General features: G+C 44.2%; 1 protein-coding gene across 1 annotated transcript; it reads left to right on the top strand.

Annotated features, from left to right (window-relative positions):
• The first annotated feature begins 639 nt into the window (after window positions 1-639).
• AVPR1A (arginine vasopressin receptor 1A) lies at window positions 640-6,511 on the top strand. The gene is made up of 2 exons (XM_082061248.1): window positions 640-1,701; window positions 3,496-6,511. Exons 1-2 carry the CDS (start codon window positions 699-701, stop codon window positions 3,777-3,779), a joined length of 1,287 nt encoding a protein of 428 aa, XP_081917374.1. The 5' UTR covers window positions 640-698; the 3' UTR covers window positions 3,780-6,511.
• Window positions 6,512-12,124: the final 5,613 nt, after the last annotated feature.

Here is a 12,124-nt window from a genome sequence, read left to right as displayed (position 1 = left end):
TTCAAACTCTGTGCTATTTTTTCTAAGGATTCACTTTGCTGAGGTTTATCCCAGCGAGACTGTGAGATGCCCCAGGCCCAGATGAGACTCTTGTTAGATCCAGAGCCGCTTTTCTTATCCACCAGCCACTTTGCCTTGGATAGAAGCGGGCTCGGGGGCGAGCAGATTGATACTGAAACATCTCCACCTGCTTTGCGTGGTTAAGGTAACAGTATTATTCTCAGTTAAACTTTTAAGTGCTGCTTTAAGAGACCGTGAGGGAGCTCTCCTGGTGCAACGTTTCCTCCCGACCAGCTCTTCCCGCTGCCCCTTGTCCTTTCCCCGAGCCGCCGGGCCCCGCGGAGGCAGGGAGGGGGTGACGGGCCCCGTTCCCCCTCGGAGCAGCACTTTTTTGGTCGGAGCGGCCCCGGTCCGTCGGCGGGGCGGTCCCCTCCGGGGGCGCAGCGGGACGAGCCTCCCTGCGCTGGCGGGGGCGGGCGGGCGCGGACGGGGCGGCGGCGGCCGCCGGGAGAAGGAGGGGGCTGGCGTCAGGCGCTGGGCAGCCACTGGCACGGGAGCTCCCCCCTCGCCTCGCCTCCCGCGGCGGGGGATAAAGGCACCTGGCCCGGCGCACCGCGCCGCCGGAGCGGGGAGGCGGCGGCGGCCGAGCGGGCGTGTGGAGGTCGGGCCGGGCCGGGCCCCACCGCGCAGCCCCCTCCATGCGCCTCGCTGGCGGCGCAGGCTCCTCCCGGGCGGCGCCCTCGCCCGGGAACGGCAGCCGGTGGCGGGAGACGGAGCCCGGCGGCGGCAGCAGCCCCAGCCCCGAGGCGTGGTCGGGGTCGCCCAACGGCAGCCTGGACGGCTGGGACCCTTTCGGGCGGGACGAGGAGCTGGCGAAGCTGGAGATCGCCGTGCTGGCGGTCACCTTCGCCGTGGCGGTGGTGGGCAACGGCAGCGTGCTGCTGGCCCTGCGGCGCACGCCCCGCAAGGCGTCCCGCATGCACCTCTTCATCCGGCACCTCAGCCTGGCCGACCTGGTGGTGGCCTTCTTCCAGGTGCTGCCCCAGCTCTGCTGGGAGGTGACCCACCGCTTCCACGGCCCCGACGTGCTCTGCCGCGTCGTCAAGCACCTGCAGGTCTTCGGCATGTTCGCCTCGGCGTACATGCTGGTGGCCATGACGGCCGACCGCTACATCGCCGTCTGCCACCCGCTGAAGACGCTGCAGCAGCCCACCAAGCGCTCCTACGGGATGATCGCGGCGGCCTGGGCGCTCAGCCTGCTGCTCAGCACCCCGCAGTACTTCATCTTCTCCCTCAGCGAGGTGGAGCGCGGCTCGCAGGTATACGACTGCTGGGCGCACTTCATCATGCCCTGGGGGCCCCGAGCCTACGTCACCTGGATCACCGGCGGCATCTTCGTCGCGCCCGTCCTCATCCTCGTCACCTGCTACGGCTTCATCTGCTACCACATCTGGCGCAACGTCCGAGGCAAGACGCGCCCGGGGGAGGTGGCAGCGGGCGGCGGGCGGCGGGCGGGCGGTGGCGGCCCTCGGCGGGGGCTGCTGCTCGCCCCCTGTGTCAGCAGCGTCAAGACCATCTCTCGCGCCAAGATCCGCACCGTCAAGATGACCTTCGTCATCGTCTCGGCGTACGTCATCTGCTGGGCGCCCTTCTTCACCATCCAGATGTGGTCCGTCTGGGACCAGCGCTTCCCATGGGTCGGTAGGTGACGGGGAGGCCCCGGCGAGTACTGGGAGGGCACGACGCCGCTTTTCCCCGGCCGCACTGTCACTCCTTGGGGTCCTCCGAGGGCTCAACTGGAGCCGGCTTCCCGGGGCGATGCGCAGTCCTGAGCCGAGCGTGGGGGAGATGGGCGCGGAAGGCGAGAGCGGGACCAGGACGCTCCCTCCCTGCACTGTCCCGCTAAAGAACCCCTCTGCCCTCCGGGAAAGAGCGGCTAAACGCCCCCCGCCCCGCAGCCGACTTCGCACGGCGAGGCGAGCAGGTCCTCGGGGCCGCCCCGCCGGCACCGCTCGCACTCCCGGACGGGGCGGCCGCGGGAGCTCCGGCTCCACCAGTCCCGGGAGCAGGTGGAGCGGGGCGGCTGCCGGAGGCAGCTGGGCCCCCGGGAAGGAGCCGCAGCCGCTGCGATCTCACCCAGAGCGAAATTAGCGGATGGGAACTGAAATATTTGCGGCGATAATTTGAACCAGCAACATCTTTTTCCATTTGAAGCTGCCGATTCGTAAAACTTTAGAAACATTTTGTGTTATTACCAAGCATGCACACATGTATATAGTAAGTAATTACATGAGCAGGGAACTTACTAAGCCTTCTTGCCTTGTATGTCTGATAATGGGGCTGAGCACACCCTGAGCCCTTCCTCTCAACAGGGCAGTCACCTCGGAGTAGCTCCTTTATCTGCCACCAGTTCTCATGAAACAGTGGCAATTTAGTATTTTGGAGATACCTGTGCATCGGTTGAATCTGGCTGAAAATAAGCAATGAGTTTAAAAGTTGTTACATAGGCAATGACAGGCAACATAGTAGCATATACCCTGTTTCCTCATAATGAGAAAGGAGGAAGTCAAAATGTTGAAATTCATAATTTCCTGGAGTTTTTTATAATATCCCCAATTCATCACTTACTGTAGTGAGGTCATTGATTGCCCCTAATATACGACTAAAGTCAAGCCTAAAATGCAGGTGTCTACAGGGAAATAAAGGCTTGCAGTGTACAAATAGATTTTATTTTTTTTTTACTTCAAAATAAATGCAAACCTAACTGAATGGATGGGTATTTGGTAGTTTGTTTGAAGAAATTATTTAACTCTCACGGAACTGTGTAACACAGCAATTATACTTCTTTGCACATTCATTATTTACAAAGTTCACTAATCATTGATTAGGCTAAATATGTACTTAAATTTAACTAGTTATTGAGGGTAGAATACTGTAACTGTTTTATGGCATAGTGCAAACTTCCATGTTTTCCTTAAGTAAAATTTGTTCAACCTCTGAAATCCAGATTTGATTCACAAGCCAGTAGTTACTTGAGCATTCAACACTTTCCATCATGCAAATGTATACAGCAAAATTCAGTATTATTGAAAGCAGTGGGAAATCAGTGGGAATTTTGCCACTGCCTCCCAGGGTAACCAATTTTTAAAACAAAAGTCTGAATAAAAGCTGTTCAGTATTTAAAGCATGAGCTTGTCAACGCATGGATAAACATCAGTGGAAACAGGACTAAGAATTATTTTGTATGGATTGCCCCATAACGTCTTCTGTCACAGCTTTTTGAAGTCTCATTGATTTCAACGACAGCCTTACATAAATAAGAACTTTCCTGATTATGTGCTCATTATTCCTTTCAAATGCTGCTGCTTAACTTTAAAAAAGCAGAATTATCCAGTAATTGAAAAAAAAATAAGTCCAACAGTTAATGAAGCAATTGACTGAATGGTGCGAATGTTCTTTTGATGATTAAACTGCTTTCTTCCCTCTTTTCCACAGATTCTGAAAACACTGCGACTACCGTCACGGCTCTGTTGGCCAGTCTGAATAGTTGCTGTAACCCCTGGATCTACATGTTCTTCAGCGGGCACCTCCTGCAAGACTGCATACGAAGCTTCCCTTGCTGCCAAAAAATAAAGCAGACGCTGAGTAAAGAAGATTCAAACAGCAACAGCAGACGACAGACTTCATATACCAACAACAGGAGCCCAACCCACAGCCTGAACACCTGGAGAGAGTCTCCGCACTCCAAATCCACCAGCTTCATCCCCATCCCGACCTGAGACAGGCTCCAGGGTAGGCCGGGCTTGGAGCCCCGTGACAGCGCTTGGGAAGGCCACACACAGCACCTTGTGCTGGGCAAAGGCACCGTTCGGGGCAACAAGGAGTGACTAAGATGGCTATGAGACGCAACAGGCTGCGTTACTCAATAAGCTATTCTGCAGCGTGTAAATTATTTTCTGAAAGGTATTTAGGACTTGGGCAACTGATCAGGAAGGTGTGACAACAATAAAGCAATTATTTTTCTAAATAGAATTTATTATTTTATTTTATTGTATCTAAAATACTTGCTAAGTGCATTTTTTGCTTGTTGTGCAAAGCAGTGAAAATAGTGGAGTTGGCATGTGTTGAGGTAACTCCACTCTGTAGTGTTAATGCCTAAAACTTCTTATGATTGTCCGATAAGTCACAAGTAAAGAAGATAATATGAACAAGATCACAATTTAGTCTTGAACACAAAAAGAAAAGAGTTGGGAGAAAGTCCTGAATGTCCAGATAAGCAATATGGTTAGACAGTTATTTAGAATTTAATTGATCATGCTCCTTTGTTTTGTAAAGGTCTAACAATTCTCAGTTAATTAAATTTAATGGCATTTGTGAAGGCAAATCCTTCAGTGCTGTCAATGTCTGTATGTGTAATGCGGAGTTTCATTTTTGGGGTGACATTTCGTCCTCCATGTTGATGAAAGTTATACAGCGTTTTTTTGTGTGTTGTTGCATCTACCTTGATTGTTTTTTAATTAATTTAAAAAACATATTGTTAAATAAGTATGATAAGCTATGACTAGCTCAGTGCTTTTATAAACACATACACCATGAAAGCTCATCATCACTATGAGAACCACTTGCTTAATGGGTAAGAGTTGCATCTTTTTTCTTCACTAAGACAGCTAAGATCGAGCCACACTTGGTTGTCAAGCAAATAGCCTCATAAATTTGGGCAATGTGATTATTTGGTAAGAGCTGAAGAATCAATATATTCCAAGACACACATTTCAGAATCAATCTTACAGGTCCTCTGGGAATACATGAAAATTGTCAGTGTTGTTGGTTTGTTTTTGTTTGTTTGGGGTTTCTTTTTTTGGCAGATCATGACAATATAGGCTTTGAAATTGGCAGTAAACTGCAAGTAAAAGTCATCACACCCCATGTACTAATTGTAAAGAATTCGAGGTGTGCTTGTTTTCACTACAATGCATGCCAAGTCCAATGTAGTTCCTACAGCTTGTAAATAATCCTGTTAGGTCTTTGTGCAGAGTCTGTCTTTTACTGGAGATGAGGTTTTGAAGCTCCTTGAGTAAGTGGTGCAGTCCTGAGGATCTCTTTGAGAAGTACAGCTACCTGTCTGCTCCTGAGCTCTCTGGATCCTGAAATCCAGGCATTCCCCTGGTACTGTGCAGGACTTCTGTTGTAGTCTCAGCTGGTTCTCTAGAAAATGACTGGGACGTGTGCAGGGCTGTGTAACGTGCATGCTTGTATTTGCAAGCAGGGAGCTCAAAAGCAGGTTTCTCTTTCTCACCAAAACCAGATGAACAAGCTGATTGCTGTCCTAATTGCTTGAGGAGAGAAAAAGATGGGATCACAACTGTGGCTTTGACTGAGGATGGTGCTGGCCCCATGCCTCTTGCAATACTGGCAGCAGAAATTAGTAGAACTAGATGCCAGATGAGACCATGTTCAACCTGGCGTCCAGTCTGGAGCTTCCAGACGTATCAGTGACTGTTCCAGGCAAAGAACAGGGAAGAATATAGCTCAAAAAAAAAAGGTTTTTGTTAACATGAAAGAAAATCTGAGCTCTTCTCCTACATTTCTTGTTATAATTTTCTGCTCTTCAGGAGAGCAATCTGGCCTGATGTTTTGTTGTTGTTGTCCAAAACACTAGAACCCAAAGGATAGCACGGTGGAACAGCTTATATTTAACAGACTTTTTGACCACCTTTAGTACACAGATGTGACTACAGCTGTCACCAGTCATGGGTGAAGGTTTCATGAAACTGAAGTCATATTTTAGTAAAAAAAAATGCATGCCATGGCACTGGGTGTGTGAGTATTTGTGGCCATTGTATGTACTGCATATATTTTGCAAGTAGGTAATTCACAGTTACTGAAATTGCAAGTGTTTCAAATTAAGCACACTATTCTTTGTCTAGTTTTCTATTTGTGTAACTACTTTCTTTGTACATAAAATATATATTAAAAAACAATTAGCTGTACTAACAGAATGTTCATGTTTGCGGAATTGAATTATTTTTCTATTATACTTTGTATTCAAACAGAGAAGATGATGAGAAAACAAATGTAGAATAACATTGATTGTAAAACTGAGCTGGATAATGACCAATATATATGAAAAAGTAAAGAGACTTAAAATTACAGTTTTCAGTTTCTTCCAAATATGCTACAAAATCTAGGCTTACACTTGGGACTTGTCAGTATAAATGTACCATGTGAGTGTTCTACAGTTTCTGTAATTAAATTGACAACAGTATTTAACAGTATTTGAATTTCAGGCATTTTTTGTAAATACCAAATTTTGCTTTTTCACATAATTGTAACATGAGAAGATACAGCACATATTTTTTTATTGTCCATCAGTAGAGATACATTTTGGCTTTTTTTTTTGTCTTTTATTTAACAGCTTATTACAGGTTATTTTGAGGGCACACTAATGGAAACAGAAGGAAACAAGAAATTGTGAAACTACTGCACGTTTAGAACATGGAAACTTGCTCTAATAAACCTATATATTTGTTTGATGAGAAGCATTTTGTTTCTATCACTTGACTAGATTTTGCAGGGCCAGAAACATGTTTGGTGCCAGGTCATATATTTTACAAAATATACAATTTCTTCATTAATTTCAATGAGTTGCTTCTATGAAAAGCTTTAAGGAGTGAACAAAACTAAAATGTTTTTCTGTTACACATAGTGCGTGAAGGACATGTGCAAAGAAGGAACGTGCAGTCAACTTTCCGCTATATGCTGGTAGTATTGTTAAATCATGTAACGTAGCACTTACATTCTAGAGAGATTATTTTGATATTTTGGTTTTAATTTTGGAGAACAATATTTAGCTGCTGATGTAAAACACAATTGAATGGATGAGCCTGCACCCTGTTGTTTGTGGTGGTGTTACTAGAATTGCAGCATTTTTAAAACAAGTAGATGGTAGAAGTGGAACACATGGGATAATTGAGAAGATGGAAAGGGTTTTATTTTTTTAAGTAAGAAACGGAAGTTGTTTGGTTTTGGTTTGTTTTGTTTTCATTCATTTCTTTTTAAATTTGTAGGTAAATATTCTGTTGACTCAGAAAGGAGAAGGGTTTTCTCTTCTATATTACCACAGCAAGACCAAAGTATACAAGAAGACACAAATTCATGTGTGCCCAATCCTGCAAAGACAAAAGTTTTGTCTGCCCAAATCTTCTGGCCTGTTCCAAATTGTTCAAATTGAAGGACCTTATTAAAGTACACAGATGCTCCTTTCCAGTTCATGCAGAAGAAGGAAAGGGTCTCCAGCTGGATGTCACCCCAGGGCATGTACCAGTGGCCCAGCTTTGGGAAGTGAATGCAGATCGTACAGTAGAGCTACTGCTGAAATACAGACTTGCTGCATAGAGGAAGCTCTTACAGAGTTGTCCTAGACTGAGCTCACCACCTACAGAGGGGACTCATTAAATACAATGTCCTCTTCTAAAAAGTGTCTGCATGAGTTTCACTTAATAGTCCCTTCTATACAGGATGGGAAGAAGAAGTACCTTCCCCATGTGGAAGACTGGGGAGGCAGAAAGGAGTTATTGTGCTTAAACACAAGTTTGGAACTCTAGTTATTGTTACAAGATAGTTTTCTGTGTTTTTTTCTTTAGGAACGGGCTTCAGTGGAAAATGTAGTACTTGCTACTTGGGTAAGGGAATTACAGGGTACGTTAATGAACAAGTTTCAAGGTCCATCACAGTGGTTCCACAGGGAGCAGTCCTGGCTGGTTCAGGTAACAGTCCCTCACAGAAGAGTGGGTCCAACTCATCTTGGAAAAGGCAGGGAACTGTAAAAGGTAGTGTAGGTCACGTAGAATGGTTTGTGCAGCTATGTAAAAAGCAAGCAAACAACAATCATGACTGGTCCCTGCTGAGCTTTGTTAGAGCCAGCCAGCATGGGTCTGCCTCTCCCAGGACCAGTCCTGCAGAAAGTCCTGGGTCCGTACGGTGTTAATACTGTACTGGATTAATACTGTATCACTGTTCTGGCACAGCTGCTCAGTAATTTGCCATGTCTTAGTATAAACTTGCTTGGAGTAACAGTTTACATACAAATTAGCTTAAGGTCTTCATAAGGACATTTTTAGTTGAATTCCTGACACGGTCCATTGGGTTACTCCATTTCTGAAAAGCAACACTGTGAGGCAGCATCGGGAGTGCAAAGCTCTCTTCCCAGCTGTATGGTAAAGAGATCGCCAAGTCTCTCTAGTTCCAGGTGGACCAAGACAATGTTGGGTACGGATGGACTTTCTTCTAGTCAGAGAAGATCCGAAGAATCTTTTGCACATTGCCAATATTTTGCACATTTCCAACCCATTGTCCATTTCAATATTTTTTCTCAGGGGCTTGAGCAGGAGGTGAGGATTAGGGATGACGCACTATCCCAATGCTCTGCAACCAAAGGATGGTTTTCAGAAAAAAATTCTCAGGATCAGTGGAAGGTCATCTACAAATTTCTCGCCTCTTCATTGGCTTAAATTATTTCCTTTTACTGGTGAAGTAAATGCACTAGTGCCTTCCCTTCCATTTCATGACGAATTAAGTCATTCCCAAGAACAGTTTTGAACTGCTGTGGTTTATTATGCAGCTATTAAGTGCTAACACTATTTACAATTGCGTAAGCAGGAATTAAGATTTAATATTCTCTCATTGCAGAAATAAGGACTACTCTTTCATGACTGTCTATTGTTAAATGGATTGTGCTCCTATTCTGCAATAGAGCAAAGTGCTATTGAAACCACAGACCCCTTCCTATGACAGTATTTTGTATACATAGGACTATAACATTTTATTTTTCCTGCTCAAATGTGGTAGGCCTGTGAGACCTGCTTAACTAGATTTATGAGCTTTGCTTCTGCTCCAAAAATACAGCCTTATCAGAACTGAAGAAAAAGAACACCCCTGATTTGGATCCCATTTTGACTTATGAATGACCTGTTAGGATGTTTCATCTCTATTGTCCCATTTGACATGGATCACTCCTTTTCAAGCAAAATACTGGCAATGCAGGCTGAAGGTGGCCCATCAGCCTTTACACCTTTAAGGCAAAACATTACAAACTACTTTTCTCTCCAAGGCATGAAACCCATTCTGGAAAGTAAAGAGCAGGTAATCAGAGACTGGCATGGTGGCTACCTCAGCCTCTTCCACCACTGCTGCTGTGACTGCTCCTGCTATAGTCTCTCCTGCTGCTGGCTGCAGCAAGAATGGGTGGACGGGGACCATGGGAGCAACAGCAGACAGGGTTGTCATTAAAACACATTCATTTTCAACTCCTCTTGGAGGAAGGAATGTAGATCTTATCAAATGAAAAAAAAAAAAAACAAACCCACACAGTGAATACTGGGAGAAAGATTAACTGGTGGCTCAGAGAGCAAACAAAACACGTCTTAGCTCAAAGATGATTTGAAATTATCAAGAGGCTTTCCATTTTGCAATTGTAAAAGATGTTTCATATATTTAGAAAAGGAGCCCCTTGTCTCCTGGAACTGTAACTACATGAAGCTCCTTACAAATCTAGTAAGTGTCCGCTGAGATGACTAGCTACAAGGCTATGGCTCAAAAAGGACAATGATTCCTTCAAGTTAAACGTTCAACATGGGACATGTTGACAATACAGACATGGCCTGTGGGAAATGCGGGCAGCCACAGAGCTTTCAGGGATGAGAAAAGAAGAAGCCTAAACACCAATCCCCTTTTTGGAAAGAAGTGATAAAGTCAAGCTAATTGTTGTAACAGATGCCTAAATCTTTGAACTAAAACACAACAGCCTTCCTAGTACTTTAGAACACTTTTGGTTTAAGGTGTTGTGGAAATGAGGAGCTGTGGATGAAGAACTCAAAGGATTAGGAGGCATTAGTGTTGTAGCATTCTTATCAAAAGGAGAAACTTGCTTAGGCGCTGCTCAAAATTTTTTCTAAGTATGGATACTAACTGTATAAAATATCGGCAAAAATAATAATAAAAAAAAGCTAGCAAATGCTCTCTCCTGGCTCACTGTGCAGCTGGTGGAGTTCTGCACAGTAGACACCTGCAAACTGGCCAAGCCACAGACAAATGCATCCTCTGAAATACTCCATGTGTGGGTCCCCTCAGAGGAAACCACTGATAACAATTCCCTCTATTGTTGGCTGAGATCAGAAAAACAAATAAATCAAACAGACTAATTTGCCATGCACTTACTCTAAGTAATTCTCTGCCAGAGAAGGCACAAACATAATTAAATTGTCACCATAATATTTTCTAAACGTGAGACATTTCAGTGTTTCCATGGGAGCAAAGGAGGGCTTCCAAGTATTACGTGAGACACATGAGCTAAGGATTGAGTTCAGTAAAACACTTGGCCATTCATGTGGATTTCAGTCCTTCTGGAGTCCCATTATCTCCAGTACTCCAAACACTCTGAGGATCATCAGTGCAATAACAAATTATATGCAGTAAATGACAAACAGAAGTAAAAGATACGCAGAAGTAAGAGACGCATTTGTGGGCCTATGTATAGTCTCATTTCCCAAACCAAATTGTACTTGCGTGTTTTTTCAGATAAAAGGAGCTTGGAATAGTTATGTATCACTGATAAAGTAGTTCACCATAAAAATGATGTTCAGAGGCTCAAGAACCCTGAGTTCCGATATACAGTTACAGATGTTCTTTATTAAATGGATAGATTGGAAGCTTATCAGTTACTATGTTACTAAATTAAATAGAATGTGGGAAAATGAGCAGAGAGCTCTGCCTTTGTTCTCTTGTTTGTTTTCTTTTTCTTTTTCTTTTTCTTTTTCTTTTTCTTTTTCTTTTTCTTTTTCTTTTTCCTTTTTTTTTTTTTTTTTTTTTTTTTTTTTTTATTCCCCCCCCATCTCTTACAACAATTCCCATGAAAAGTTGTATTTTAAATATGCCATACTGGAGATGAGATGATCTAAGGTAACATGAAGAATCCCAGCTTGACTCGCTCTTTCAACATAAGATTCACCATTAATGCTTGCTCCTTTGTCTAACAGAGATTATGATGTGAGGCATAGCGTAATTAGACAGCGGATTCGCCTTTCTTCCCAAATTTATGACCCAAGCACCTCAATATAGGTATTTAAAAGTGGAGGACACAAAGGTGGAATTCATCTGCATGAATGTACCTATACTTCAGGTGTGTCCACCTGAGCAAGACTGACTACTTTTGTAGGCAACTCAGAGCCAGTTTTTGTACTCCAGGGAATCATCGTATGGAGGATGTCAACATCCGATCAGAAGAATTCTGCCCTTATCTCCACTGATATATGGACCAGAAGACTATTTATTCATTTATCATAACGGCAGGTAGACAACTAGCTCAGATGGGTACATCTGTGCTGCAGGTAGCTGTCTACAGGTGATATTGTTTTTATTCTTGGATCTTAGTAGAGACCTCCATGTTGCTAATTCAGGATTTTACTTTATTTCGGGGTAACTACAAAATGTGACCACCTAGTAACGTCATATTAATTTTAATGGAGCTGACAACATTCACAAAGGATGGCTCATATTGCAAAGGTTCTGCCAGCTGGGTGCCATTGTTAGTCATGTCACAAGGAGACCAAAACCAAAATGAGTCTAGAGATCAATTTACCTCCTCACACCCAGATGACATCTCTGGCTTTACAAAGTGGGAATGATGTCTACATCTAATCTCTCCATGTGCCACATCTGTGAATGTTGAACCTTTTCAGGTTTCATCTCCTTTGTGCTTAAAGGTGGATTTGCAAGAAAATCCTTAATTAGGCAGAACCCTAGAGATACTCAGATAATACAATCCTAAGGGTCAATCTACAACACAGAAAGATATATCAGCTTACACAGAGAACTAGGACTGGAGAAAAAGCTTCAGGATAATACCTAGCATTCGTGGTAATGTTATGTGGTGAAAAAATCAAAAATAAGGAAAGTGAGAGCTGCATGTTAGGTATCTGTCATGCACAGCATGTGAACTCCTGATTTCCTAAGAAACTGCAAAATTTTAAAAACTTTGAGAATACAATCAGTGCAAAATTATTTGCACTTGTTGCCATCAATGACTGTTTTCAACATGAGCAGAAGCACTCTAAGAAAAAAGGAAGCA

The sequence above is a fragment of the Streptopelia decaocto genome, assembly GCF_964273445.1.
Source record: "Streptopelia decaocto genome assembly, chromosome: 1".
Lineage (NCBI taxonomy): Eukaryota > Metazoa > Chordata > Aves > Columbiformes > Columbidae > Streptopelia > Streptopelia decaocto.
Note: the sequence above shows the minus strand (reverse complement) of the source record. Positions and strands in the feature narration are given on the sequence as shown.